This window comes from Oncorhynchus keta, chromosome 18 (assembly GCF_023373465.1).
Source record: "Oncorhynchus keta strain PuntledgeMale-10-30-2019 chromosome 18, Oket_V2, whole genome shotgun sequence".
In the NCBI taxonomy this organism is placed as follows: Eukaryota; Metazoa; Chordata; class Actinopteri; order Salmoniformes; family Salmonidae; genus Oncorhynchus; species Oncorhynchus keta.
In genome coordinates this window covers 55,608,111-55,634,504 of record NC_068438.1, presented here as the reverse complement: position 1 = coordinate 55,634,504, position 26,394 = coordinate 55,608,111, and the positions used below count along the sequence as shown (strand labels likewise).

General features: G+C 46.8%; 1 protein-coding gene across 2 annotated transcripts in view; it reads right to left on the bottom strand.

Moving 5' to 3' along the window:
- Nucleotides 1-26,086, bottom strand: part of pgr (progesterone receptor) — a 64,066-nt gene extending 37,980 nt beyond the window's left edge. For both annotated transcript variants that reach the window (XR_008069050.1, XM_052468728.1), the window contains exons 1-3: nt 24,839-26,086; nt 24,474-24,583; nt 421-537 (exon numbers count right to left, since the gene is read on the bottom strand). Coding sequence is in view for 1 of the 2 variants with exons in the window: in XM_052468728.1 (XP_052324688.1) it covers nt 421-537; nt 24,474-24,583; nt 24,839-25,836 (1,225 nt within the window). In the remaining variant the exon portion in view is untranslated. The remainder of the gene's footprint in view (nt 1-420; nt 538-24,473; nt 24,584-24,838) is intronic.
- Nucleotides 26,087-26,394: the final 308 nt, after the last annotated feature.

The window sequence follows — 26,394 nt, the reverse complement described above, 5'->3', positions numbered from 1 at the left end:
ATTATGTAGTTTATTTAGGGAAAATCAAGCCTGAACATTTCAAAGTGGAAATTACAAACTTCAGAAGCCTTTTTAAACTAGAAATACACTACAAGTTTAAAATGTCATGCATTGCGGGAAAGTTCTCCTGCAACAGGGTGATCAAATTAAGATCCTACATCTGTAGTTGAATTAAACATCCAAAAGGTAATATCCTAAGGGAAAGAACATTTCTGATAGTAATGACAGGGTGTGATGATTTTGTTTGGTCTCTGTGTGTTATCTGAAAGGCCATTTCAACATTCTCCTTGACTGGAAATGATGATTTCGAAGTGTGTGACTCCTGCTTGAGATGTAACCCCTTTAATGTGATGTTCTCTAGATAATTGGTGATAATTTAGTAGAAGAGGAAGACAGAGAGAGACATGACCACAAAGGTACCTCCGAGCATCATCCCAGCTTGGTAGCACTTCCTCAGGCGACACGCAGGGCAATTCTTTCTTCGCATCTTGTCCACGATGCAGTCGTTTCGACCGGCACAGAGATAATTATGATGTCCTGTTGGAAGGAACAACAGAATACAGCTAATGTGGTTTAGAATTACAAAGGCAATCATCTCAGAGAGAGGTGGGTTCTCTAAGGCTCTCAGTAATATTGTCTAATGGAGGTGGGTTCTCTAAGACTCTCAGTAATATTGTCTAATGGAGGTGGGTTCTCTAAGGCTCTCAGTAATATTGTCTAATGGAGGTGGGTTCTCTAAGACTCTCAGTAATATTGTCTAATGGAGGTGGGTTCTCTAAGGCTCTCAGTAATATTGTCTAATGGAGGTGGGTTCTCTAAGGCTCTCAGTAATATTGTCTAATGGAGGTGGGTTCTCTAAGACTCTCAGTAATATTGTCTAATGGAGGTGGGTTCTCTAAGGCTCTCAGTAATATTGTCTAATGGAGATGGGTTCTCTAAGGCTCTCAGTAATATTGTCTAATGGAGGTGGGTTCTCTAAGACTCTCAGTAATATTGTCTAATGGAGGTGGGTTCTCTAAGGCTCTCAGTAATATTGTCTAATGGAGGTGGGTTCTCTAAGGCTCTCATTGTCTAATGGATGGGTTCTCGAAGTCAGTAATATTGGGAGGTGGGTTCTCTAAGGCTCTCAGTAATATTGTCTAATGGAGGTGGGTTCTCTAAGGCTCTCAGTAATATTGTGTAATGGAGATGGGTTCTCTAAGGCTCTCAGTAATATTGTCTAATGGAGGTGGGTTCTCTAAGGCTCTCAGTTCTTGTCTAATGGCTCTCAGTAATATTGTCTAATGGAGATGGGTTCTCGGGCTTAATATTGTCTAATGGAGGTGGGTTCTCTAAGGCTCTCAGTAATATTGTCTAATGGAGGTTCTCTAAGGGTTATTGTCTAAGGCTCTCTCAGTAATATTGTCTAATGGAGATGGGTTCTCTAAGGCTCTCAGTAATATTGTCTAATGGAGGTGGGTTCTCTAAGGCTCTCAGTAATATTGTCTAATGGAGATGGGTTCTCTAAGGCTCTCAGTAATATTGTCTAATGGAGGTGGGTTCTCTAAGGCTCTCAGTAATATTGTCTAATGGAGGTGGGTTCTCTAAGGCTCTCAGTAATATTGTCTAATGGAGATGGGTTCTCTAAGGCTCTCAGTAATATTGTCTAATGGAGGTGGGTTCTCTAAGGCTCTCAGTAATATTGTCTAATGGAGGTGGGTTCTCTAAGGCTCTGTGTATTATTGTCTAATGGAGATGGGGTCTCTAAGGCTCTCAGTAATATTGTGTAATGGAGATGGGTTCTAGAATAGTGTTTAGAGGGGGCTCTGAAAGATAGGGAGAGAGATAAAGAATGAGAAATGGGGGGAGTGAAAGGCAGAGAGAGAGATAAAGAACGAGAAATGGAGGGAGTGAAAGGCAGAGAGAGAGATAAAGAACGAGAAATGGGGGGAGTGAAAGGCAGAGAGAGAGATAAAGAACGAGAAATGGGGGGGGAGTGAAAGGCAGAGAGAGAGATAAAGAACGAGAAATGGGGGGAGTGAAAGGCAGAGAGAGAGATAAAGAACGAGAAATGGGGGGGGGTGAAAGGCAGAGAGAGAGATAAAGAACGAGAAATGGGGGAGTGAAAGGCAGAGAGAGAGATAAAGAACGAGAAATGGGGGGAGTGAAAGGCAGAGAGAGAGATAAAGAACGAGAAATGGAGGGAGTGAAAGGCAGAGAGAGCAACTGAGTGTCTGAAAGAGATGGAGAGAGAGCAACTGAGTGTCTGAAAGAGATGGAGAGAGAGCAACTGAGTGTCTGAAAGAGATGGAGAGAGAGCAACTGAGTGTCTGAAAGAGATGGAGAGAGAGCAACTGAGTGTCTGAAAGAGATGGAGAGAGAGCAACTGAGTGTCTGAAAGAGATGGAGAGAGAGCAACTGAGTGTCTGAAAGAGATGGAGAGAGAGCAACTGAGTGTCTGCGAGAGATCGAAAAAGAACACAAGAAAAGAGCAGAGACATGACCAGGGTCAGACTGAATGAAAATGACCAAGGTCAGACTGAATGAAAATGACCAAGGTCAGACTGAATGAAAATGACCAAGGTCAGACTGAATGAAAATGACCATGGTCAGACTGAATGAAAATGACCATGGTCAGACTGAATGAAAATGACCAGGGTCAGACTGAATGAAAATGACCATGGTCAGACTGAATGAAAATGACCAGGGTCAGGCTGAATGAAAATGACCAGGGTCAGACTGAATGAAAATGACCAGGGTCAGACTGAATGAAAATGACCAGGGTCAGGCTGAATGAAAATGACCAGGGTCAGGCTGAGAGACATGACCATGGTTAGACTGACTAACATCACCATGGACATATTGAGTGAGATGACCATGATCAAACTGAGAGACAATGCCATGGTCAGTCTGAGAGAGATGACCATGGTCAGACTAAGTGATATGACCACGATCAGACTCAGAGTGACATAACCATGGTCAGACTGAGTGAAATGACCATGGTCAGACTGAGTTTCCAAGATGGCATAGCAGTCAGACATCTTATCATGTTAACATTAGAAGCCTACTCCCTAAGTTTGTTTTACTCACTGCTTTAGCACACTCTGCCAAACCGGATGTCTTAGACGTGTCTGAGTCCTGGCTTAGGAAGACCACCAAGAACCCTAAAATCTCCATCCCTAACTATAACATTTTCCGCCAAGCTAGAACTCCTAAAGGGGGCAGTGTTGCAATCTACTGCAAAGATAGCCTGCAGAGTTCTGTCTTACTATCCAGGTCTGTACCCAAACAATTTGAGCTCCTACTATAAATGCATATCTCCAGAAACAAGTCTCTCACCGTTGCCACTTGCTATACACAGGCAGTTAGGAAATCTAAGGCTAGCTTTTCAAACAGAAATTTGCATCCTGTAGTACAAACTCAAAAAAGTTCTGGGATACTCTAAAGTCCACGGAGAATAAGAGCACCTCCTCCCAACTGCTCTAAGGATAGGAAACACTATTACCACCGTTAAATCCACTACAATTGAACATTTCAATAAGCATTTCTCTACAGCTGGCCATGCTTTCTACCTGGCTATCCCTACCCTGGTCAACTGCCTGGCACCCTCCACAGCAACCCGCCCAAGCCCCCACCATTTCTCCTTCACCCAAATCCAGATAACTGATGTTCTGAAAGAGCTGCAAAATCTGGACCCCTACAAATCAGCCGGGCTAGACAATCTGGGCCCTCTCTTTCTAAAATGATATGCTGAAATTGTTGCAACCCCTAATACTAGCCTGTTCAACCTCTCTTTCGTATAGTCTGAGATTCCCAAAGATTGGAAAGCTGCCGCGGTCATCCCTCTCTTCAACAAAGGGTGCAAAACTCTAGACCCAAACTGCTACAGACCTATATATATACCCTACCCTGTCTTTCTAAGGTCTTTGAAAGCCAAGTTAACAAACAGATTACCGACCATTTCAAATCCCACCGTACCTTCTTCGCTATGCAATCTGGTTTCAGAGCTGATCATGGGTGCACTAAAGCCACACTCAAGGTCCTAAACGATATCATAACCGCCATCAATAAGATACATTACTGTGCAGCTGTATTCATGGACCTGTCCAAGGCATTTTACTCTGTCAATCACCACATTCTTATTGGCAGACTCAACAGCCTTGGTTTCTCAAATGATTGCCTCGCTCCAGTTTCAACTATTCTGCCATATTATTATTCGACCATGCTGGTCATTTATGAACATTTGAACATCTTGGCCATGTTCTGTTATAATCTCCACCTGGCACAGCCAGAAGAGGACTGGCCACCCCACATAGCCTGGTTCCTCTCTAGGTTTCTTCCTAGGTTTTGGGCTTTCTAGGGAGTTTTTCCTAGCCACCGTGCTTCTACACCTGCATTGCTTGCCGTTTGGGGTTTTAGGCTGGGTTTCTGTACAGCACTTTGAGATATCAGCTGATGTATGAAGGGCTATATAAATAAATTAGATTTGATTTGATTTGGTTTACCAACTACTTCTCTGATAGAGTTCAGTGTGTCATATTGGAGGGCCTGTTGTCAAGACCTCGGGCAGTCTCTATGGGGATGTCACAGGGTTCAACTCTCGGGCCGACTCTCTTCTCTGTAGACATCAATGATGTTACTCTTGCTGCTGGTGATTCTCTGATCCACATCTACGCAGACGACACCATTCTGGATACTTCTGGCCCCTCTTTGGACACTGTGTTAACTAACCTCCAGACGAGCTTCAATGCCATACAACTCTCCTTCCGTCGCCTCCAACGGCTCTTAAATGCAAGTAAAACTAAATACATGCTATTCAATCGATCACTGCCCGCACCTGCTCGCCCGTCCAGCATCACTACTCTGGACGGCTCTGACTTAGAATATGTGGACAACTACAAATACCTAGGTGTCTGGTTAGACTGTAAACTCTCCTTCCAGACTCATATCAAACATCTCCAATCCAAAGTTAAATCTAGAATCGGCTTCCTATACCACAACAAAGCATCCTTCACTCATGCTGCCAAACATACCCTCGTAAAACTGACCATCCTACCGATCCTCGACTTCGGCGATGTCATCTATAAAATAGCCTCCAGCACTCTACTCAAAAAATTGGATGCAGTCTGTCACAGTGCCATCCATTTTGTCACCAAAGCCCCATACACTACCCACCACTGCAACTGTACGCTCTCGTTGGCTGGCCCTCGCTTCATACTCGTTACCAAACCCACTGGCTACAGGTCATCTACAAGTCTTTGCTAGGTAAAGCCCTGCCTTATCTCAGCTCACTGGTCACCATAGCAGCACCAACTCGTAGCACGCGCTCGAGCAGGTATATCTCACTGGTCACCCCCAAAGCCAATTCCTAATTTGGTCACTGGACCTGTACATAGCCCATCTGTAAACAGCCCATCTATCTACCTCATCCCCATACTGTTATTTATTTATTTTGCTCCTTTGCACTCCAGTATCTCTAATTGCACATTCATCCTCTGCACATCTACCACTCCAGTGTTTAATTGCTATATTGTAATTATTTCACCACTATGGCCTATTTATTGCCTTACCTCCCTTATCTTACCTCATTTGCACTCACTACATTTGGACTGTTTGTTTTATTTTTTCTACTGTATTATTGACTGTATGTTTTGTTTATTCCATGTGTAACTCTGTGTTGTTGTATGTGTCAAATTGCTATGCTTTATCTTGGCCAGGTCGCAGTTGCAAATGAGAACTTGTTCTCAACTAGCCTACCTGGTTAAATAAAGGTGTTCTCAACTAGCCTACCTGGTTAAATAAAGGTGTTCCTAACTAGCCTACCTGGTTAAATAAAGGTGTTCTCAACTGGCCTACCTGGTTAAATAAAGGTGTTCTCAACTAGCCTACCTGGTTAAACAAAGGTGTTCTCAACTGGCCTACCTGGTTAAATAAAGGTGTTCTCAACTAGCCTACCTGGTTAAATAAAGGTAAAATAAAAATAAAAAATACATGACCATAGTCAGACTGAGAGACATGACCATAGTCAGACTGAGAAACATGACCATGGACAGACTGAGAGACATGACCGTGGTCAGACTGAGAGACATGACCGTAGTCAGACTGAGACATGACCATGTTCAGACAGAGTGACATGACCATGATCAGACTGAGAGTGATATTTTTTTTGGGGGGGTATTTTATTAGCATCGCTGTTAGCTGTTGCAAAAGCATCCTGTAGTACAAACTCTTCCTGGGGTTCCACACAGAACATGACACATAATACAGACAAGAACAGCTCAAAGACATACAGTTGAAGTCAGAAGTTTACATACACCTTAGCCAAATACATTTTAAACTCAGTTTTTCACAATTCCTGGCATTTAATCCTAGTAAAAAAAATCCCTGTTTAAGGTCAGTTAGGATCACCACTTTATTTTAAGAATGTGAAATGTCAGAATAATAGTAGACAGAATGATTTATTAGTATTTGGTAGCATTGCCTTTAAATTGTTTAACTTAGGTAAAACGTGTCGGGTAGCCTTCCACAAGCTTCCCACAATAAGTTGGGTGAATTTTGGCCCTTTCCTCCTGACAGAGCTGGTGTAACTGAGTCAGGTTTGTAGGCCTCCTTGCTTGCACACAGTTTTTCAGTTCTGCCCACAAAATGTTCTATGTGATTGAGGTCAGGGCTTTGTGGTGGCCACTCCAATACCTTGACTTTGTTGTCCTTAATCCATTTTGCCACAACTTTGGAAGTATGCTTGGGGTCATTGTCCATTTGGAAGACCCATTTGCGACCAAGCTTTAATGTCCTGACTGATGTCTTGAGATGTTGCTTCAATATATCCACATAATTTCCCTTCCTCATGATGCCATCTATTTTGTGAAGTGCACAAGTGAGCGGTATGAGCGGTATGACGGCTGCGTGGTCCCATGGTGTTTATACTTGCGTACTATTGTTTGTACTATTGTTTGTACAGATGAACGTGGTACCTTCAGGCGTTTTGAAATTGCTTCCAAGGATGAACCAGACTTGTGAAGGTCTACAATTTTATTTCGGAGCTCTTGGCTGATTTTTTTTCTTCCCATGATGTCAAGCAAAGAGACACTGAGCTTAGGCCTTGAAATACATCCACAGGTACATCAAATGATGTCAATTAACCTATGGTACATCAAATGATGTCAATTGACCTATCAGAAGCTTCTAAAGCCATGACATCATTTTCTGGAATTTTCCAAGCTGTTTAAAGGCACAGTCAACTTATGTATGTAAACTTCTGAACCACTGGAATTGTGATACAGTGAATTATAAGTGAAATAATCTGTCTGTCAACAATTGTGGGAAAAATTACGTAGATGTCCTAACTGACTTGCCAAAACTATAGTTTGTTAATAAGAAATTTGTGGAGTGGTTGAAAAACAAGTTTTAATGACCCCAACCTAAGTGGATGTAAACGTCCGATTTCAACTGTAGCTCTGAATCCACATTATGGCAGAGGTTGAAAAGCCATAGCACATACCTTTTTACAGGTTACAGGTTACAGTCACCTAATAATCCCCGGTTTACAATTGCCTCATTCATCCTCCTCCTCTCCCCTGTAACTATTCCCCAGGTCATTGCTGTAAATGAGAACGTGTTCTCAGTCTACTTACCTGGTAAAATAACGGATACATAAGAATAAAAAAATAAAAAATAAAAAATGGTCAATAATATCAAAGGCTGCACTGAAATCTAACCGTATCGCTCCCACAATCTTATTATTATCCATTTCTGTCAACCAATCATCAGTGATTTGTGTCAGTGCAGTACATGTTGAGTCCTCTTCTCTATAAACATGCTGAAAGTCTGCTGTTCATTTGTTTACAGAGCTTGTCATTATTGATCGATAACAATTTTTCCACCTCTCCCACACTAACCTTACAGAATTTAAACTTTCCATGCTTTTCTTTCATTATTTGTTTTATGCATGAATACAATTGCTCACTGTTTGTTGTTGGCATTCCCTGCCTAAGTTTGCCCACATTGCCAATGAAATAATCATTAAAATAATTGGCAACATCAAATGGTTTTGTGATGAATAAGCCATCGGATTCGATGAAAGATGGAGTTGAATTTGTCTTTCTTCCCATAATTTCATTTAAAGTACTTTACATCATTGATCTTGGCTTCCTTCATAATGAAGTTTCTTCTTCTTTTGAGTTTAGTCACATAATTTCTCAATTTGCAGTAAGTCAGCCAATCAGATATCCAGACAGACTTATTAGCCACTCCTTTTGCCCCATCTCTTTCAACCATACAGTTTTTCAATTCATCAACCCATTCCAACAGTCAGTTTCTTAACAGGTGCATGTTTAGCAATAATCGGAAGAAGCATTTTCATAAATTCATCAAGTGCAGCGTGTCATGACTTCCGCCTATGTCGGTCCCTCTCCTTGTTCGGCGGTGTTCGGCGGTCGACAATCTTCTAGCCATCACTGATCCATTTTTAATTTTCCATTGGTTTTGTCTTGTCTTCCTTCACACCTGGTTCCAATCCCATCAATTACATGTTGTGTATTTAACCCTGTTTCCCATCATGTCCTTGTCAGAGATTGTTTGTTTTGTGTGTATTGGTGCGCGACGGGTTCTTGTACACACTTTTATTTATTATGTAACTTTGGTTTTGGAGTCATATTAAGTCTGTTAAACTATTCCATTTATACCAAGTTTGATTCTCCTGCGCCTGACTTCCCTGCCACCCACACACACGACATTACAGAATCTCTTATGGAGTCAGCAGGAGAAGGTACCCAGCCATGGAGGTGGAGAAGGATCATGTGTATCAAGTGTACGACGGGAGTGCTGCCTACTGCCAGGGTCCTCCTCCAACTAAGCCTCTACCTGGCCACGGTCCACCCGGCTCCATCGGATCGTGAGAAGGTGTCTGCCCTCATCTCGTGCCTCACCGGGAAAGCCCTGGAGTGGGCCAACACCGTGTGGAGAGAGGGAGATGCAGCGTTGGATCATTTTGAGGAGTTCACCCGCCGTTTCCGGGCAGTCTTCGACCACCCACCCGAGGGCAGAGCGGCAGGTGACCGCCTCTACCATCTTAGGCAGGAGACGAGGAGCGCACAGGAGTTTGCCCTGGTGTTAGGACCCTGGCTGCCGGCGCGGGATGGAACAACAGGGCCCTGATCGACTACTACCGCTGCAGTCTGCGCGAGGACGTCTGTTTGGAGCTGGCCTGCAGAGACACCACCCTCACGTTTGACCAGCTGGTGGACCTGTCCATCCGGCTGGACAACCTGCTGGCTACCCGCGGACGTCCAGATCGGGGTCTAGTGGTTCCATCCTCCAGCACCCCCTCTCCGATACCCATGGAGCTGGGAGGGGAGGTGCGCAGGGAGACCAGAGGGGGTTCCCGCTTGTGCACCATCTGTGGCCGCAGAAGTCACACTGCTGGTCGGCGCCGGGTTGGTTCCTCTGGGAAGCAAGGCAGCAGGCAGGGCGCTCTGGCGTCACCCCAGGTGAGCTGGCACCATTCTCACCCAGAGTCCTCTGTTGCACATATGTTTGTGTCTGTCACTTTTCCTGAGTTTTCCCCGCGTTCCCAGCATAAGGCGCTCGTAGATTCAGGTGCGGCTGGGAATTTCATTGATAGTGCGTTAGCTCATAGTTTAGGGACCCCCATTGTTCCCGTGGCTGTGCCCTTCCCTGTTCATGCCTTAGATAGTCGACCATTATGGTCAGGGTAGATTAGGGAGGCCACCGCTCCTTTGGGCATGGTGACGCAGGGAGGGTCGCACGGAAAAAAAATAGTATTTTCCTTATTGACACTCCTGCACTCCTGCATTTCCCGTGGTGCTAGGCCTACGCTGGTTAGCTTGTCATAACCCCACTGTTTTTTGGCCACAGAGAACTCTCACGGGGTGGTCGCGAGAGTGCTCAGGTAGGTGTTTAGGGGTTTCCGTTGGTGCTAATACGGTGGATAGTCCAGACCAGGTCTCCACCGTGCGTATTCCCCCTGAATATGCCGATTTGGCTCCTGCTCTAAAAAGAAGGTGACTCAATTTCCACCTCATCAACGGGGCGATTGTGCGATAGATCTCCTGGTAGACACTACACTTCCCAGGAGTCACGTGTATCACCTCTCACAGGCGAAGACGGAGGATATGGAAACATATGTCTCAGAATCCCTGCGTCAGGGGTACATTTCGGTCCTCCACTTCACCCGTCTTCTCGAGGTTCTTCTTTATGAAGAAGGAGGGAGGTCTGCGCCGTGTATTGACTACCGGGATCTGAATCAGATGACGGTGAGGTATAGTTACCCGCTACCGCTCATAGCCACAGCAATAGAGTCAATGCACGGGGCGCACTTCTTCACCAAACTAGATCTCAGGAGTGCTTACAATCTGGTGCGTATCTGGGATACGAGTGGCAGACGGCTTTCAGTACCACCTCTGGGCACTATGGGTACCTCGTCATGCCGTACGGATTGATGAATGCGCCATCAGTCTTCCAAGCTTTTGTAGATGAGATTTTCAGGGACCTGCACGGGCAGGATGTAGTGGTGTATATTGATGACATTCTGATATACTCAGCTACACGCGCCGAGCATGTGTCCCTGGTGCGCAAAGTGCTTGGTCGCCTATTGGAGCATGACCTGTACGTCAATGCTGAGAAATGCCTGTTTTTCCAACTGTCCGTCTCCTTCCTAGGGTATCTCATTTCCACGTCAGGGGTGGAGATGGAGAGTGACTGCATTGCAGCCATGCGTAATTGGCCGACTCCCACCACGGTTAAGGAGGTGCAGCGATTCTTAGGGTTTGCCAACTACTACCGGATGTTTATCCAGGGTTTTAGTCAGGTAGCGGCTCCCATTACTTCACTGTTGAAGGGGGTCCGTACTCCAGATTGCAGTGGTCAGCTGAGGCGGGCAGGGCTTTCAGTCACCTGAAGGCTTTGTTTACCACGGCTCCCGTGCTGGCCCACCAGGATCCCTCTTTGGTGTTCATAGTGGAGGTGAACGTGTCCGAGGCTGGGATAGGAGCTGTGCTCTCTCAGCACTTGGGTACGCCACCGAAGCCGCCTTCTCTAAGAAGCTCAGCCCGGCGGAGCGAAACTATGACGTGAGGGACTGGGAGTTGTTGGCTGTCGTCAAGGCCCTGAAGGCGTGGGGACATTGGTTTGAGGGAGCTAGACATCGTTTTCTCATCTGGACTCACCAATTTGTAAGTCGCTCTGGATAAGAGCGTCTGCTAAATGACTTAAATGTAATGTAAATGGACTGACCACCTTAATCTGGAGTACATCAGGGCGGCGAGGGAACTGAAACCTCGCCAGGCAAGGTGGGCCATGTTTTTCACCCGGTTTGTTTTTACCCTTTCTTACAGACCAGGCTCTCAGAACGTTAAGGCAGACGCATTGTCCCGGCTGTATGACACAGAGGAGCGGCCCATGGATCCCACTCCCACACGGGGCCCGGCCCACACGTCACCCTCCTCTGGTCATCCTGGGATCGGTCGGACGGTGCGCTGTCTTAGTGGGAAGTACAGGTGGCCCACTTTAGCTAAGGACGTGAGGGTTTATATTTCCTCCTGCTCGGTGTGCGCCCAGTGCAAGGCTCCTAGACACCTGCCCAGAGGTAAGTTACAACCCTTAACCGTTCCACAACGGCCGTGGTTGCACCTGTCGGTGGATTTCCTAACCGTTCTTCCACCTTCACAGGGAAACACCACGATCCTGGTCGTTGTGGATCATTTTTCTAAGTCCTGTTGTCTCCTCCCGTTTCCTGGTCTCCCTACGGCCCTACAAACTGCGGAGGCCCTGTTTACACATGTCTTCCTGCACTACGGGGTGCCTGAGGATATAGAGTCTGATCGGGGTCCCCAGTTCACATCAAGGGTCTGGAAGGCATTCATGGAACGTCTGGGGGTCTCGGTCAGCCTTACCTCAGGTTTTCACCCCAAGAGGAACGGGCAGGTGGAGAGAGTTAACCAGGATGTGGGTAGGTTTCTGCGTTCTTATTGCCAGGACCGGCCAGGGGAGTGGGCGGCGTTCGTGCCCTGGGCAGAGGATGGCCCAGAACTCGCTCTGCCACTCCTCCACAAACCTTTCTCCATTTCAGTGTGTATTGGGGTATCAGCCGGTTCTGGCTCCTTGGCATCAGAGTCAGACCGAGGCTCCTGCGGTGGACGACTGGTTCCACCTTCAGCCAGAAAGTTGGCGCAGACCGTCACCGCAGTGAGGGTCTGGCTCTCGATCCAAAAACTGCCCCCCCACCTGCCCTGTCGGAAGCTGGGTCCGCGGTTTGTCCTGAGGAGACTGAACAAGGTATGTTACAGGTTACAGCTTCCCCCCGATTACCATATTAACCCCTCGTTCCATGTGTCTCTCCTCAGGCCGGTGGTGGCTGGTCCACTCCAGGAGTCTGAGGTGCGGGAGCTTCCTCTGCCCCATCTGGACATCGAGGGGGCCCCGGCTTACTCCGTTCGTTCCATACTGGATTCGAGACATCGGGCAAAGGGCCTTCAGTACCTCGTGGACTGGGAGGGTTATGGCCCGGAGGAGAGATGCTGGGTTCCAGTGGAGGATGTGTTGAATTCTTCCATGCTGCGAGATTTCCACTATCTCCATACGGATCGACCTGCGCTTCGCCCTCCGGGTCGTCTCCGGGGTCGGTGTCGACGCGTGGCTCAGATGCTGTCAAAACCTCCACCTCTCCTTGTTTGGGCGGTGTTCGGTGTCACCGATCTACTAGCCATCATCCATATTTCATTTTCCATTTGTTTTGTCTTGTCTTCCTTCACACCTGGTTCCAATCCCATCAATTACATGTTGTGTATTTAACCCTCTGTTTCCCATCATGTCCTTGTCAGAGATTGTTTGTTTTGTGTGTTTGTGTATTATGTATTGGTGCGCGACGGGTTCTTGTACACACTTTTATTTATTATGTAATTTTGATTTTGGATTAAGTCTCTCCCTGCCACCTACACACACATTACATAGCGTCTGGATGCTCCTCATTAATCACATCAGACCAACTAATATTTTTTAACTTCATCCACATAAGAGTCACAGCAAAATATTTTGTATGATCTCTAATACACTATTTTAGTCCCAGCTGTTGAAACTTTGAATCTCCTAGATATAGCCACTATATTGTGATCAGTGCATTTAATGGGTACGGATACAGCTTTAGAGAAACGTTCTACAGTATTAGTAAAGATGTGATCGATACATGTGGATGATCTTGTTCCTGTCGTGTTTGTAAACACCCTGGTAGGTTGATTAATAACCTGAACCAGATTACAGGCACTGGTTACAGTGAGAAGCTTCCTGTTGAGTGGGTTGATTAATAACCTGAACCAGATTACAGACACTGGTTACAGTGAGAAGCTTGATGGGTAATAACCTGAAGATTACAGACAGATTACAGAGAAGCACCTGGTTACAGTGACAGTGAAAGCTTCCTGTTGAGAACCAGATTACAGGCACAGTGAGAAGCTTCCTGATGAAAACCAGTCAATATTCAGGTCCCCAAGAAAGTAGACATCTCTGTTTACATCACATACAATATTAAGCATTTCACATATATTATTTAGATACTGACTGTTAGCACTTGGTGGCCTGTAGCAACACCCCAAAAGAAAAGGCTTTAGATGAAGGGCCAAGTGAACCTGCAACCACAACACTTCAATAACACTTGACATGAGATCTTCTCTAAACATTACAGGGAATATGGCTCTGAATACATACAGCAACACCTCCCCTATAAACATTACAGGGATATGGCTCTGAATACATACACCTCCCCCATAAACATTACAGGGATATGGCTCTGAATACATACACCTCCCCCATAAACATTACAGGGATATGGCTCTGAATACATACACCTCCCCCATAAACATTACAGGGATATGGCTCTGAATACATACACCTCCCCCATAAACATTACAGGGATATGGCTCTGAATACATACACCTCCCCCATAAACATTACAGGGATATGGCTCTGAATACATACACCTCCCCCATAAACATTACAGGGATATGGCTCTGAATATATACAGCAACACCTCCCCTATAAACATTACAGGGATATGGCTCTGAATATATACAGCAACACCTCCCCTATAAACATTACAGGGATATGGAATATATACAACACCTCCCCTATAAACATTACAGGGATATGGCTCTGAATATATACAACACCTCCCCTATAAACATTACAGGGATATGGCTCTGAATATATACAACAACACCTCCCCTATAAACATTACAGGGATATGGCTCTGAATATATACAGCAACACCTCCCCTATAAACATTACAGGGATATGGCTCTGAATACATACAGCAACACCTCCCCTATAAACATTACAGGGATATGGCTCTGAATATATACAGCAACACCTCCCCTATAAACATTACAGGGATATGGCTCTGAATATATACAGCAACACCTCCCCTATAAACATTACAGGGATATGGCTCTGAATACATACAGCAACACCTCCCCTATAAACATTACAGGGATATGGCTCTGAATACATACACCTCCCCCATAAACATTACAGGGATATGGCTCTGAATACATACACCTCCCCCATAAACATTACAGGGATATGGCTCTGAATACATACACCTCCCCCATAAACATTACAGGGATATGGCTCTGAATACATACACCTCCCCCATAAACATTACAGGGATATGGCTCTGAATATATACAGCAACACCTCCCCTATAAACATTACAGGGATATGGCTCTGAATATATACAGCACCTCCCCTATAAACATTACAGGGATATGGCTCTGAATACAACACCTCCTCTATAAACATTACAGGGATATGGCTCTGAATATATACAACAACACCTCCCCTATAAACATTACAGGGATATGGCTCTGAATATATACAGCACCTCCCCTATAAACATTACAGGGATATGGCTCTGAATATATACAACACCTCCCCTATAAACATTACAGGGATATGGCTCTGAATATATACAGTAACACCTCCCCTATAAACATTACAGGGATATGGCTCTGAATATATACAACACCTCCCCTATAAACATTACAGGGATATGGCTCTGAATATATACAGCACCTCCCCTATAAACATTACAGGGATATGGCTCTGAATATATACAACACCTCCCCTATAAACATTACAGGGATATGGCTCTGAATATATACAACACCTCCCCTATAAACATTACAGGGATATGACTCTGAATATCTACAGCAACACCTCCCCTATAAACATTACAGGGATATGGCTCTGAATAAATACAGTAACACCTCCCCTATAAACATTACAGGGATATGGCTCTGAATATATACAACACCTCCCCTATAAACATTACAGGGATATGGCTCTGAATATATACAACACCTCCCCTATAAACATTACAGGGATATGGCTCTGAATATCTACAGCAACACCTCCCCTATAAACATTACAGGGATATGGCTCTGAATATATACAACACCTCCCCTATAAACATTACAGGGATATGGCTCTGAATATATACAACACACTCCCCTATAAACATTACAGGGATATGGCTCTGAATATATACAACACCTCCCCTGTAAACATTACAGGGATATGGCTCTGAATATATACAACACACCTCCCCTATAAACATTACAGGGATATGGCTCTGAATATATACAACACCTCCCCTATAAACATTACAGGGATATGGCTCTGAATATATACAACACCTCCCCTATAAACATTACAGGGATATGGCTCTGAATATATACAACACCTCCCCTATAAACATTACAGGGATATGGCTCTGAATATATACAGCAACACCTCCCTATAAACATTACAGGGATATGGCTCTGAATATATACAACACCTCCCCTATAAACATTACAGGGATATGGCTCTGAATATATACAACACCTCCCCTATAAACATTACAGGGATATGGCTCTGAATATATACAACACCTCCCCTATAAACATTACAGGGATATGGCTCTACATATACAGACACCTCCCCTATAAACATTACAGGGATATGGCTCTGAATATAGACAGAACACCTCCCCTATAAACATTCATCAGGCTCAAATGGCTCAGACAGATACAACAGGCTCCCCTAAACATTACAGGGATATCAGGCTCTGAATATATACAACAGGCTCCCTATAAACATTACAGGGATATCAGGCTCTGAGACAGATCAACAGGCTCCCCTGCATTACAGGGATATCAGGCTCTGAGACAGATACAACACCTCCCCTGCTAAACATTACAGGGATCCCCTGCTACAGCATATCAGACAGATCACCAGGCTCCCCTGCTCATCAGGCTCTCAGACCGGCTCATCAGGCTCTCATGCCTCAGACAGATCGCCAGGCTCCCCTGCTACAGCCGGCTCATCAGGCTCTCAGACAGATCGCCAGGCTCCCCTGCTACAGCCGGCTCATCAGGCTCTCAGACAGATCGCCAGGCTCCCCTGCTACAGCCGGCTCATCAGGCTCTCAGACAGATCACCAGGCTCCCCTGCTACAGCCGGCTCATCAGGCTCTCAGACAGATCGCCAGGCTCCCCTGCTACAGCCGGCTCATCAGGCTCTCATGCCTCAGACAGATCGCCAGGCTCCCCTGCTACAGGCTCTCAGACAGATCGCCAGGCTCCCCTGCTACAGCCGGCTCATCAGGCTCTCATGCCTCAGACAGATCGCCAGGCTCCCCTGCTACAGCCGGCTCATCAGGCTCTCAGACAGATCGCCAGGCTCCCCTGCTACAGCCGGCTCATCAGGCTCTCATACATGATCGCCAGGCTCCCGTGCCCCAGCCAAGCGACCGGTTCCCGCACATCAGCAGGGGTGACCGTTCCCCTCCTGATCGCCAGAATCGTCCTTTTGGTTGGCGTCCTGCGGCTGGAGCCGAACGCACAGGGGAGGGGGTACTGTCACGTATGCTCTCTCCGGTGCTCTAGGTCGCCATGCTCCCCCATCTCAGTAGGACTGACAGGCTTCTCGCGCCTCAGCAGAGGTGACCGGTCCGCTCCTGATCCCCGTGATCGTCTTTTTGGTCGGCGTCCTGTGGCTGGAGCCTGTGGCTGAGAGGGGGTACTGTCACGTGTGCTCCCTCTCCGGCCTCTCCCTCTCTCGTTACGGCTCACACCTGTCACCATTGTTACGCTCAGCTGCGCGTCATCAGACTCACCTGGACTCCATCACTTCCCTGATTACCTTCCCTATATATGTCACTCCCTTTGGTTCCTCTTCCCCAGGCGTTATTGTTTCTGTTCCCGTGTCAGTTCTGTGCTTTGTTTGTGTTTCTTGTTTTTGTATTATGTTGTGTTTATTTATTAAAACACTCACCCCCTGAACTTGCCTCCCGACTATCAGCGCACATCGTTACAATATTAACATGGGCTAATTTCAGCCCTTTCCTGCGTATCTTATCAGAGATAGACATAATACTGAAAAGAGCTAAATAAAAAAATATACATTCAGCAGTCCATTAATCAATTGGTGTGTGTGCTGTGGGGTTGAAGCTATGAACCTTGGCTCTCTCATCCCTTCCAGGCTTCTGGGAGGGAGGGTGGACAATGAGCCTGTCATAGCGGATGTAAGCAATGTTCCCACGAGCTCTGGCAGCTTTCATGGCTGGGATCAGTTCTTTCCTCTTCTGGCGCACAGCTTCAGGATAGTCCTCGTTGAGGAAGATATACATTCCTCTCAAGTTCTTGGCTCTTTCCAGAAACGCTACCTTGTCCTTGAACCTCAGGAACTTGACGACCATCGGCCTGGGCTTGTCACCTGGGCCTGTCACCTGGGCCTGTCACCTGGGCCTGTCACCTGGGCCTGTCACCTGGGCCTGTCACCTGGGCCGGTGGTGGGTTTTCCAGTCCTGTGGGCGCGCTCCATCTGTGGTCCATCTTCAATTACTCAGAGATCATTTCCCTAACTTTGTCCTCAGACTTCATCCAGGTCTCACGTGGAGATTCTGCAATCCTGTCCACAACCATATTTCACCTTGATTTTCCCACAAGTCTGATGTATCTGTCATTGTAATCATGGGTTCAGAACTGATGTCCTCTGTCAATGGCTTACAGACTCTGCTGTCATCTTGCCGTTCAACTCTTTAAACTCATTCAACACTGGGAGAACTGCAAACTGTTCTTTTATCAGACTGAGAGACATGACCATAGTCAGACTGAGAGACATGACCATAGTCAGACTGAGAGACATGACCATGGACAGACTGAGAGACATGACCATAGTCAGACTGAGAGACATGACCATGGTCAGACTGAGAGACATGACCATGGTCAGACTGAGAGACATGACCATAGTCAGACTGAGAGACATGACCATGGTCAGACTGAGAGACATGACCATAGTCAGACTGAGAGACATGACCGTGGTCAGACTGAGAGACATGACCATAGTCAGACTGAGAGACATGACCATGGTCTCTGAGAGACATGACCATGGTCAGAAAGAGACATGACCATGGTCAGACTGAGAGACATGACCATAGTCAGACTGAGAGACATGACCATAGTCAGACTGAGAGACATGACCATGGACAGACTGAGAGACATGACCATAGTCAGACTGAGAGACATGACCATGGTCAGACTGAGAGACATGACCATGGTCAGACTGAGAGACATGACCATAGTCAGACTGAGAGACATGACCATGGTCAGACTGAGAGACATGACCATGGTCAGACTGAGAGACATGACCATGGTCAGACTGAGAGACATGACCGTGGTCAGACTGAGAGACATGACCGTGGTCAGACTGAGAGACATGACCGTGGTCAGACAGAGAGACATGACCATAGTCAGACTGAGAGACATGACCATGGTCAGACTGAGAGACATGACCATGGTCAGACTGAGAGACATGACCATAGTCAGACTGAGAGACATGACCATAGTCAGACTGAGAGACATGACCATGGTCAGACTGAGAGACATGACCATAGTCAGACTGAGAGACATGACCATAGTCAGACTGAGAGACATGACCATAGTCAGACTGAGAGACATGACCGTGGTCAGACTGAGAGACATGACCATAGTCAGACTGAGAGACATGACCATGGTCAGACTGAGATAAATAAATCTCTAAGATTACGAGACCAAAACAAGTCAGAAAAGAAGGACATGGTGAACACTGGTTACTGTGATACTGTGTGATACTGTCTGTGCTTTGCCATTCGTTTATAAAAAGGCACAAATGGTGCTTAGTAAAAACTGTAAAGTTCTGTCGTGTCTGGTGTCAATGTCTGAGGATTAGGGCTCAAAAGGCCACAATAACCCTCAATATTTATTCTTTTTTTAATGTTTTTGTTTTCTTCCTGAAACATCATCATTAACCTTTCCTCTCAACCACACGCTACTCCCATGTACCATGGCAGTGTTCAACCACACGCTACTCCCATGTACCATAGCAGTGTTCAACCACATGCTACTCCCATGTACCATGGCAGTGTTCAACCACACGCTACTCCCATGTACCATGACAGTGTTCAACCACACGCTACTCCCATGTACCATGACAGTGTTCAACCACATGCTACTCCCATGTACCATAGCAGTGTTCAACCACATGCTACTCCCATGTACCATAGCAGTGTTCAACCACACGCTACTACCATGTACCATAGCAGTGTTCAACCACATGCTACTCCCATGTACCATAGCAGTGTTCAACCACACGCTACTCCCATGTACCATAGCAGTGTTCAACCACACGCTACTCCCATGTACCATAGCAGTGTTCAACCACACGCTACTCCCATGTACCATAGCAGTGTTCAACCACACGCTACTCCCATGTATCATAGCAGTGTTCAACCACACGCTACTCCCATGTACCATAGCAGTGTTCAACCATGACCCCATGTACCATAGCAGTGTTCAACCACATGCTACTCCCATGTACCATAGCAGTGTTCAACCACATGCTACTCCCATGTACCATGACAGTGTTAAACCACATGCTACTCCCATGAACCACATGCTACTCCCATGTACCATAGCAGTGTTCAACCACATGCTACTCCCATGTACCATGGCAGTGTTCAACCACATGCTACTCCCATGTACCATAGCAGTGTTCAACCACATGCTACTCCCATGTACCATGGCAGTGTTCAACCACATGCTACTCCCATGTACCATAGCAGTGTTCAACCACACGCTACTCCCATGTACCATGACAGTGTTCAACCACATGCTACTCCCATGTACCATAGCAGTGTTCAACCACATGCTACTCCCATGTACCATAGCAGTGTTCAGACTCCCATGTACCATGACAGTGTTCAACCACACGCTGTACCATGACAGTGTTCAACCACACGCTACTCCCATGTACCATGGCAGTGTTCAACCACATGCTACTCCCATGTACCATGGCAGTGTTCAACCACATGCTACTCCCATGTACCATAGCAGTGTTCAACCACATGCTACTCCCATGTGCAGTGTTCAACCACATGCTACTCCCATGTACCATGGCAGTGTTCAACCACATGCTACTCCCATGTACCATGGCAGTGTTCAACCACATGCTACTCCCATGTACCATGGCAGTGTTCAACCACATGCTACTCCCATGTACCATGGCAGTGTTCAACCACATGCTACTCCCATGTACCATAGCAGTGTTCAACCACATGCTACTCCCATGTACCATGGCAGTGTTCAACCACATGCTACTCCCATGTACCATGGCAGTGTTCAACCACACGCTACTCCCATGTACCATGGCAGTGTTCAACCACACGCTACTCCCATGTACCATGGCAGTGTTCAACCACATGCTACTCCCATGTACCATAGCAGTGTTCAACCACACGCTACTCCCATGTACCATGGCAGTGTTCAACCACACGCTACTCCCATGTACCATGACAGTGTTCAACCACACGCTAGTCCCATGTACCATGACAGTGTTCAACCACACGCTACTCCCATGTACCATGACAGTGTTCAACCACACGCTACCCCATGTACCATGGCAGTGTTCAACCACACGCTACTCCCATGTACCATGGCAGTGTTCAACCACACGCTACTCCCATGTACCATGGCAGTGTTCAACCACACGCTACTCCCATGTACCATGGCAGTGTTCACCATGGCAGTGTTCAGCTATCCCATGTACCATGGCAGTGTTCAACCACACGCTACTCCCATGTACCATGGCAGTGTTCAACCACACGCTACTCCCATGTACCATGGCAGTGTTCAACCACATGCTACTCCCATGTACCATAGCAGTGTTCAACCACATGCTACTCCCATGTACCATGGCAGTGTTCAACCACACGCTACTCCCATGTACCATGACAGTGTTCAACCACATGCTACTCCCATGTACCATGGCAGTGTTCAACCACAGACAGTGTTCAACCACACGCTACTCCCATGTACCATGACAGTGTTCAACCACCACTCCCATGTACCATGGCACTGTTCAACCACACGCTACTCCCATGTACCATGGCAGTGTTCAACCACACGCTACTCCCATGTACCATGGCAGTGTTCAACCACACGCTACTCCCATGTACCATGGCAGTGTTCAACCACACGCTACTCCCATGTACCATGGCAGTGTTCAACCACACGCTACATGTACCATGGCAGTGTTCAACCACGCTGTACCATGGCAGTGTTCAACCACATGCTACTCCCATGTACCATAGCAGTGTTCAACCACACTACTCCCATGCCATACAGTGGACCCACACGTACTCCCATGTACCATGGCAGTGTTCAACCACACGCTACTCCCATGTACCATGACAGTGTTCAACCAACGCTACATGTACTAACCACACGCTACTCCCATGTACCATGGCAGTGTTCAACCACATGCTACTCCCATGTACCATGCAGTGTTCAACCACATGCTACTCCCATGTACCATAGCAGTGTTCAACCACACGCTACTCCCATGTACCATGGCAGTGTTCAACCACACGCTAGTGTTCAACCACACGCTACTCCCATGTACCATAGCAGTGTTCAACCACACGCTACTCCCATGTACCATAGCAGTGTTCAACCACACGCTACTCCCATGTACCATAGCAGTGTTCAACCACATTCTACTCCCATGTACCATAGCAGTGTTCAACCACACGCTACTCCCATGTACCATAGCAGTGTTCAACCACACGCTACTCCCATGTACCATAGCAGTGTTCAACCACACGCTACTCCCATGTACCATAGCAGTGTTCAACCACACGCTACTCCCATGTACCATAGCAGTGTTCAACCACACGCTACTCCCATGTACCATAGCAGTGTTCAACCACATGCTACTCCCATGTACCATAGCAGTGTTCAACCACATGCTACTCCCATGTACCATAGCAGTGTTCAACCACATGCTACTCCCATGTACCATGACAGTGTTAACCACATGCTACTCCCATGTACCATAGCAGTGTTCAACCACATGCTACTCCCATGTACCATAGCAGTGTTCAACCACATGCTACTCCCATGTACCATGGCAGTGTTCAACCACATGCTACTCCCATGTACCATAGCAGTGTTCAACCACATGTACCATGGCAGTGTTCAACCACATCTACCCCATGTACCATGTTCAACCACACGGCAGTGTACCATCAACCACATGCTACTCCCATGTACCATAGCAGTGTTCAACCACATGCTACTCCCATGTACCATAGCAGTGTTCAACCACATGCTACTCCCATGTACCATGGCAGTGTTCAACCACATGCTACTCCCATGTACCATAGCAGTGTTCAACCACATGCTACTCCCATGTACCATAGCAGTGTTCAACCACATGCTACTCCCATGTACCATGGCAGTGTTCAACCACATGCTACTCCCATGTACCATAGCAGTGTTCAACCACATGCTACTCCCATGGCAGTGTTCAACCATGGCAGTGTTCAACCACATGCTACTCCCATGTACCATGGCAGTGTTCAACCACATGCTACTCCCATGTACCATCAGTGTTCCCATGTACCCCATGGCAGTGTTCAACCACATGCTACTCCCCATGTGTTCACCATGGCAGTGTTCAACCACATGCTACTCCCATGTACCATGGCAGTGTTCAACCACATGCTACTCCCATGTACCATGGCAGTGTTCAACCACACGCTACTCCCATGTACCATGACAGTGTTCAACCACACGCTACAGTGTTCAACCATGTACCATGACAGTGTTCAACCACACGCTACTCCCATGTACCATGACAGTGTTCAACCACACGCTACTCCCATGTACCATGGCAGTGTTCAACCACACGCTACTCCCATGTACCATGGCAGTGTTCAACCACACGCTACTCCCATGTACCATGGCAGTGTTCAACCACACGCTACTCCCATGTACCATGGCAGTGTTCAACCACACGCTACTCCCATGTACCATGGCAGTGTTCAACCACACGCTACTCCCATGTACCATGGCAGTGTTCAACCACACGCTACTCCCATGTACCATGGCAGTGTTCAACCACATGCTCCCATGTACCATGGCAGTGTTCAACCACACGCTACTCCCATGTACCATGGCAGTGTTCAACATGCTACATGTACCATGGCAGTGTTCCCATGCTACTCCCATGTACCATGGCAGTGTTCAACCACACGCTACTCCCATGTACCATGACAGTGTTCAACCACACGCTACTCCCATGTACCATGACAGTGTTCAACCACACGCTACTCCCATGTACCATGGCAGTGTTCAACCACACGCTACTCCCATGTACCATGGCAGTGTTCAACCACACGCTACTCCCATGTACCATGGCAGTGTTCAACCACACGCTACTCCCATGTACCATGGCAGTGTTCAACCACACGCTACTCCCATGTACCATGGCAGTGTTCAACCACACGCTACTCCCATGTACCATGGCAGTGTTCAACCACACGCTACTCCCATGTACCATGGCAGTGTTCAACCACATGCTACTCCCATGTACCATAGCAGTGTTCAACCACACGCTACTCCCATGTACCATGACAGTGTTCAACCACACGCTACTCCCATGTACCATGGCAGTGTTCAACCACATGCTACTCCCATGTACCATAGCAGTGTTCAACCACATGCTACTCCCATGTACCATAGCAGTGTTCAACCACATGCTACTCCCATGTACCATAGCAGTGTTCAACCACACGCTACTCCCATGTACCATGGCAGTGTTCAACCACACGCTACTCCCATGTACCATGGCAGTGTTCAACCACATGCTACTCCCATGTACCATGGCAGTGTTCAACCACATGCTACTCCCATGTACCATGGCAGTGTTCAACCACACGCTACTCCCATGTACCATGGCAGTGTTCAACCACACGCTACTCCCATGTACCATGGCAGTGTTCAACCACACGCTACTCCCATGTACCATGGCAGTGTTCAACCGGTGGCCATTCTTTAAGTGTCCAAGTCAAATCTCCACACCATTATACTGTTACAATCCTCTGATGTGGTGTTGCTTACCTTCCACCGCTCGTTTAAAGAACACTTTGCAGCTTCCACATGTGAGGACCCCATAGTGACACCCTGAGGCCTCATCTCCACAGATCATACATAGTCTCTGGGGTGGAACACTGCAGAACCAGGGAATGAGCCATTGGTTATTTACACTGACAACATTGGCATCACTGATATCACAGCAATTGGCTAATTGAGGAATAATAAAACAAGCTCATCAAATCAAAATCAGATGAATTTTGGGCAACAAACAAACAAAAGCGAATGCATGAATATGAAAACCACATTTAAATTATCTGAAAGATGCCAAACTGCTGAGACTTTTACAAAGGTTATGGTCAGCTATACTTTAAATAATGCGTCAATCTTACCCGCCATATCCTGTATAGGTTGGGGACCGCTGGAGCAGGGCTGAGGTGTGAATTCCATCCGGGGAGGAGTAGCCATGGTGTGGGTACTGGTCCTCGGAGACCCCGCTGGACTGGCACCAAAACGAGGAATGAGTAGGAGAGGTCTGAATGGACCATCTGGGCATTTCACTTTTATAAATCATCAAATGCTGCTGTGGACCCTGTCCGTTACTGCTCATTACATCAAAACTCAGCATGCCCTTACCGGGATGAGTAGGAAAGGGAACACCACGTGAGTCTGCACGGACCTGGGGAACCGTGGACATCTGTTCGTTCTGATTCAAGTCGACTAGAAAGTTCGGTGAACAGTCCAATAGTGTTTGTTGTCCAGGCGCGGAGGTGGGGAAAGACATTGCCGAATCATCCAGAAAACCTAACTCTTGTTGTTTCCTCTCGCTGTCATAACAGGTCTCGAGGGTCGGGATGTTGGCCGTTAGGTCAAAATCGGGACATGGTGTTTCCATGATTAGTGACGGCTCCTTCTCATCTTTGATGATCCTACAAACCCCGGTGGTTGTGGTTGAACTGGGTGTCGATATCATGTTCGTAGCCGCTCTCTGCAAACTTTCATGAGTTACTGTTGGGATCGGCTGCGGTAACGTGGAATCCTTCCCTCCCTCTATACCACGCACCTCTGTCCAGCGCACAGGGTCAGAGCGGTCATAAAAAGCTTTATTGATAAGTGAGGCGTTATCTCTGACAGTACAGTCTTTGAACGTGGCACTGTTGTTGCTTGAGCTCGGAGGCGCAGCGCACAAAGTGCCAACGTTTCCAAAACTACGCACGACGGAGGACATGCAGACTTGAGACTGTGGCTCCTTAGAGAATTTCCGAGGCTGACCAAATCCTACATCTTTATACTTCTCAATCAAATAACTTACTCTTTTACTGGAGTCTGTGACGTCTGGGCTCAATGTGTTCGCTGAGTCCATCCTGTCTGCTGTGTGTTCATTTTCCATTTTGTTGTCAAAGCTACAGAAATCACGACGACGCCAGTCAGTCAGAGTCCCTGTCAGTCGGTGAGGAGACTAGAGTGGGTGGTGTCTCTTGGTGCAAAGAAAGAACTTCCCAAAATGCTTTTCCGCGTTGTGACAGGCTGTGCCTTTAGTGTTCGACCCTTTCCGATTTGCTGTGCAGCTACCACTGGCTTGCTGTATATATATAGAGGAATACAATGGTACAACCCATACGCCTGTGGCTCAATCAATGTTTAAAAGGGGTTTGAAGTCCAAAACACGCCGGTAATGCGGTAGGACTCATTAGGTAATGCGGTAGGACTCATTAGGTTAATGACTGGCATGACAATGGTCATAGAAACTGACGAGACATTACGAACACATTTGGGACCAGACTCCACTGGATGGCTAGCAGCTACAGATGATGTGCAATAATGACGAAGTCTCCATTTCCTATTTCAATAAGCAAGTGGTTGGCCAGGGTAAGAGGGTAGCATGGGAGAGAGCTCAGCCAAGGATAACACGAGTTAATTGAATGGCGAAATTATGCCTTGTGGCACT